Source organism: Nycticebus coucang, chromosome X (assembly GCF_027406575.1).
Source record: "Nycticebus coucang isolate mNycCou1 chromosome X, mNycCou1.pri, whole genome shotgun sequence".
Lineage (NCBI taxonomy): Eukaryota > Metazoa > Chordata > Mammalia > Primates > Lorisidae > Nycticebus > Nycticebus coucang.
In genome coordinates this window covers 75,965,149-75,970,802 of record NC_069804.1, presented here as the reverse complement: position 1 = coordinate 75,970,802, position 5,654 = coordinate 75,965,149, and the positions used below count along the sequence as shown (strand labels likewise).

General features: G+C 40.7%; 1 protein-coding gene across 1 annotated transcript; it reads left to right on the top strand.

The window, feature by feature from the left end:
* Nucleotides 1-717: 717 nt before the first annotated feature.
* LOC128576860 (rab GTPase-binding effector protein 1-like) lies at nucleotides 718-3,994 on the top strand. The gene is given in 3 exon segments (XM_053579027.1): nucleotides 718-821; nucleotides 920-1,359; nucleotides 1,362-3,994. Coding segments are annotated over 3 exon segments (2,568 nt in total). The 3' UTR covers nucleotides 3,386-3,994.
* The last annotated feature ends 1,660 nt before the right edge of the window (nucleotides 3,995-5,654 follow it).

The window sequence follows — 5,654 nt, the reverse complement described above, 5'->3', positions numbered from 1 at the left end:
AATATAATTTTTTTATTATTAAATCATACCTGTATACATTAATGCAATCATGGGGCACCATACACTGGTTTTAAAGACCATTTGACACATTTTCATCACACTGGTTAAAATAGCCTTCCTGGCATTTTCTTAGATATTGTGTTAAGACATTTATATTCTACATTTACTAAGTTTCACATGCACCCTTGTAAGATGCAAAACAGGTATAATCCCAACAACCACCCTCCCTCCGCCCATCATCTGCCCCTCTGTCCTCCCTCTCCCCCTTCCCCAATTATTAGGTTATAACTGGGTTATAGCTTTCATATGAAAGCCATAAATTAGTTTCATACTACGATTGAGTACATTGGATACTTTTTCTTCCATTCTTGAGACACTTTACTAAGAAGAAAATGTTCCAGCTTCATCCATGTAAATAGGAAAGAGGTAAAGTGTCCATCTTTCTTTAAGGCTGCATAATTTTGCATGGTGTACATATACCACAATTTATTAATCCATTCGTGGATCAATGGGCACTTGGGCTTCTTCCATGACATAGCAATTATGAATTGGGCTGAAATAAACATTCTGGTACAAATATCTTTCTTATAATGTGATTTTTGGTCTTCTAGGCATATACCTAGTAGAGGAATTATAGGTTTGAATGGAAGATCTGTTTTCAAAACTCTAAGTGTTCTCCGTACATCTTTCCAAAAGGAATGTATTGGCACTGTCAGGATGAGGAGGCAGAGGTCAGCGTTCGGGTCCTCTCTGCCTGCGGCTGTGGCGGTGCCGGGGGCTCCAGCCTTAGCGGTTCCTCTCTGGGCGGCGGCGGCGGCTCGGTGGACGCCTCTTTCGCCAGCTGAGCCCGAGGGAGCCCGGGACGCTGCTTCCCCGCCCATTCCCGCTCCCCCAAACCAGCCGTCTGGCCATGGCGCAGCCGGCCGGCTCCCCAGCCTGACATTTCTCTTCAGCAACGGGTAGCAGAATTGGAAAAAATTAATGGAGAATATTTACGGGCACAGCAGCAGCTTGAGCAAGAATTTAATCAAAAGAGAGCAAAATTTAAGGAGTTATATTTGGCTAAAGAGGAGGATCTGAAGAGGCAAAATGCAGTGTTACAAGCTGCACAAGATGATTTGGGGCACCTTCCGACACAGCTATGGGAAGCTCAAGGAAAGATGGAGAATATTAAGGCTATTGCCACAGTCTCTGAGAATACCAAGCAAGAAGCCATAGATGAAGTGAAAAGACAGTGGAGAAAAGAAGTAGCTTCACTTCAGGCTGTTATGAAAGAAACAGTTCGTGATTATGAGCACCAGTTCCACCTCAGGCTGGAGCAGGAGCGAACGCAGTGGGCACAGTATAGAGAATCTGCAGAGAGGAAATAGCTGATTTAAGAAGAAGGCTGTCTGAAGGTCAAGAGGAGGAAAATTTAGAAAATGAAATGAAAAAGGCCCAAGAAGATGCTGAAAAACTGCGGTCTGTTGTGATGCCCATGGAGAAGGAAATTGCAGCTTTGAAAGATAAACTGACAGAGGCTGAAGACAAGATTAAAGAGCTGGAGGCCTCAAAGCTTAAAGAATTGAATCACTATTTGGAAGCTGAAAAATCTTGTAGGACTGATCTAGAAATGTATGTAGCTGTTTTGAATACTCAGAAATCTGTTCTAGAGGAAGATGCTGAGAAACTGCGAAAAGAATTGCATGAAGTTTGCCATCTCTTGGAGCAAGAGCGACAGCAACATAACCAGTTAAAACATACATGACAGAAGGCCAATGACCAATTTCTGGAATCTCAGTGTTTACTGATGAGAGATATGCAGCGAATGGAGATTGTGCTAACTTCAGAACAGCTCCGACAAGTTGAAGAACTGAAGAAGAAAGATCAGGAGAATGATGAACAACAAAGACTCAATAAGAGAAAAGATCATAAAAAAACAGATGTTGAGGAAGAGGTAAAAATACCAGTAGTGTGTGCTTTAACTCAAGAAGAATCTTCAGCCCAGTTATCAAATGAAGAGGAGCATTTAGATAGCACCCATGGTTCAGTCCATTCCTTAGATGCAGATTTATTGTTACCATCTGGAGATCCATTCAGTAAATCGGACAATGACATGTTTAAAGATGGATTCAGGAGAGCACAGTCTACAGACAGCTTGGGAACCTCATGCTCATTGCAATCCAAAGCTTCAGGCTATAACTACAAAGCAAAATCTGCTGGAAACCTGGATGAGTCAGAGTTTGAACCCCTGGTGGGAGCAGATTCAGTGTCTGAGAACTTTGATACTGCATCCCTTGGGTCACTCCAGATGCCAAGTGGGTTTATGTTAACCAAAGATCAGGAAAGAGCAATCAAGGCAATGACACCAGAACAAGAAGAGACAGCATCCCTCCTCTCTAGTGTCACCTGGGGCATGGAGAGTGCCTACGTGTCCCCCAGTGGTTACCGCTTAGTTAGTGAGACTGAGTGGAATCTCCTGCAGAAAGAGGTGCATAATGCTGGAAATAAACTTGGTAGACGTTGTGATATGTGTTTCAGTTATGAAAAACAGTTACAAGGAATTCAGATTCAGGAGGCTGAAACAAGAGACCAGGTGAAAAAACTACAGGTGATGCTGAGGCAAGCTAATGACCAGTTAGAGAAGACAATGAAAGAGAAACAGGAGCTGGAAGACTTCATAAAGCAGAGCAGTGAAGATTCGAGTCACCAGATCTCTGCACTTGTTCTAAGAGCCCAAGCATCTGAGATCTTACTTGAAGAGTTACAACAAGTGTTTTCCCAGGCAAAGAGGGATGTTCAGGAACAGATGGCAGTGCTGATGCAGTCGCGGTAACAAGTTTCAGAAGAGCTGGTGAGGCTACAGAAAGATAATGACAGTCTCCAGGGAAAGCACAGCTTACATGTGTCACTACAGCAAGTGGAAGACTTCATCCTCCCAGACACTATAGAGGCCCTGCGGGAGTTGGTGCTGAAGTATCGAGAGAACATCGTCAGTGTGCGAACGGCAGCAGACCACGTGGAGGAGAAGCTGAAGGCAGAGATACTTTTCCTAAAAGAGCAGATTCAAGCAGAACAGTGTTTAAAAGAAAACCTTGAAGAAACTCTGCAGCTAGAAATAGAAAACTGCAAGGAAGAAATAGCTTCCATTTCTAGCCTAAAAGCTGAATTAGAAAGAATAAAAGTAGAAAAAGGACAGTTGGAGTCCACATTAAAAGAGAAGTCTCAACAGCTTGAGAGTCTTCAGGAAATAAAAATCACATTGGAAGAACAGTTAAAGAAAAAAACTGCTGCTAAGGTTACCATTGAACAACTAATGTTTGAAGAGAAGAATAAAGCTCAGAGATTACAGACAGAATTAGATGTCAGTGAACAAGTCCAGAGAGATTTTGTAAAGTTTTCATAGACCCTTCAGGTGCAGTTAGAGCGGATCCCCCAAGCAGACTCCTTGGAGAGAATCAGGGCAATGCTGAATGATACCAAACTGACAGACATTAACCAGCTCCCTGAGACATGACACCCTGATAGCAGGATTCTAGCCTGCATTTTTGATTTTTAGCTCATCTTTAGAGCAACATTAATTATTATTTAACTCTTAACTGAAGAAACAGAAGTCACAGCAAAAGGAAGACTGGAGAAATGCTTAATTCTAGTGGGAGAAGATGCAGCATAGGAACAGCAAACAGCCAGGACGATTCGAAGCAGAAACCTTTCAAATGCGAACACTAACGAGACTGCAGACTTGATTCCAACAGGTGTGGGATCAGTCAGGTGATGGAAGAAGTGCTGTTTCCTTGCCTACTCTCTCCAATATAGATTTTTGGAGCACATTTCCCTACCCTAAAGCAACATCCCAATAGCATTTGGAATTACATTTTCTGTTCATAGATGTTGGAAGCAAGAATTTTCTTTTCTGTTGTCTAGAGCTCATCAAAAACAGTATTCAGTTAGCAGACAGAGGTGTAGTATGCTGTATGAATATTTTATATTAAAATATGAAGTTTTGAGAGCAGGCCATTGGCTACTGACTGTATTTCCCTTGCTCAGTGCATTTTTTTTCCTTTTACCATTTTATTTTGCGTTGGAGGACCTTAAATGCTACTGAAACTTACCTGAGAACCACAGAGCTGTGGCAAACATAACCAATTCAAGAACTGAATTAATTATGAAGATTGGAAAATTTGGCTGGGGTTATATGTATGTTGGAAGTTGAAGTTAAAGGAAAAGCACAAGAAACTGTTCAGAAGCACTTTTCTGCATACTTAGATGATCTTTGTGGGCCCACAGGTACCAGGGAAACTGAACTGGCACAATCTAATCTTTTGAAGTGTTTTAGTTACTGGATCAGTGAAAGAAAATTAATAAAACTAGCTTTGTCTTAAAAAAAAAAAGAATGTATTAATTTGCATTCCCACCAGCAAATTAGAAGTGTTCCCTTTTCTCCACATCCACGCCAACATCTCTGGTCTTGGGATTTTGTGATATGGGCTAATCTTACTGGAGTTAGATGATATCTCAGAGTAATTCTGATTTGCATTTCTCTGATTATTAAAGATGATGAGCATTTTTTCATATGTCTGTAGGCCTTGTGCCTGTCTTGTTCAGAGAAGTTTCTATTCAAGTCTCTTGCCCAGGCTGCAAAGGGATCACTTGTTCTTCTCTTGCTTATACATTTCAGTTCTCTGTGCTTTCTGGTTATTAAACATTTGTCGGAGACAAAACCTGCAAATATCTTCGCCCATTCTGAGGGCTGTCTGCTTGCTTTACTTACTGTGTTCTTGGCCGTGCAGAAGCTTTTTAGTTTGATCAGGTCCGAGTAGTGTTTTTTTGGTACTGCTTTAATCGGCCGGGGTAGTCCTCCTCATAAAATACATGCCAAGAATGATTTCTTCAAGGGGTTTCCCTGCACTCTCTTCTAGTATTTTTATAGTTTCATGTCTTAAGTTTAAATCTTTAATCCAGTGAGAGTCTATCTTAGTTAATGGTGAAAGTTGTGGGTTCAGTTTCAGTCTTCTACAGGTTGCCAGCCATTTCACCCAGCACAATTTGTTAAATAGGGAATCTTTCCCCCACTGAATGTTTTGAATTGGCTTGTCAAAGATCAAATAACGGTAAGTAGCTGGATTCATCTCTTGGTTCTCTATTCTGTTCCAGACATCTACTTCTCTTTTTTGTGCCAGTACCATGCTGCTTTGAACACTATTGATTTATAATATAGTCTGAGGTCTGATAGCGTGATTCCTCCTGCTTTGTTTTTATTTCTGAGTAATTTCTTGGCTATTAGAGGTTTTTTCCTGATTCCATATAAAACAAAGTATTACTTTTTCAAGATGTTTAAAGTATGACAGTGGAACTTTGATAGGGATTGCATTAAAATTGGATATTGCTTTGGGTAGTATGGACATTTTAACAATGTTGATTCTTCCCAGCCATGAGCATGGTATGTTTTTCCATTTGTTAACATTTTCAGCTATTTCTTCTTAAGAGAGTCATAGTTATCTTTATTGAGATCTTTCACATCTTTTGTTAGATAAACTCCCAAATAGTTCTTCTTTGGCACTACTGTGAATGGGATAGAGTCCTTAATTGTTTTTTCAGCTTGACTATTGTTGGTATATATAAAGGCTACCGATTTATGAATGTTAATTTTGTAAAATGAGACGCTGCTGTATTCC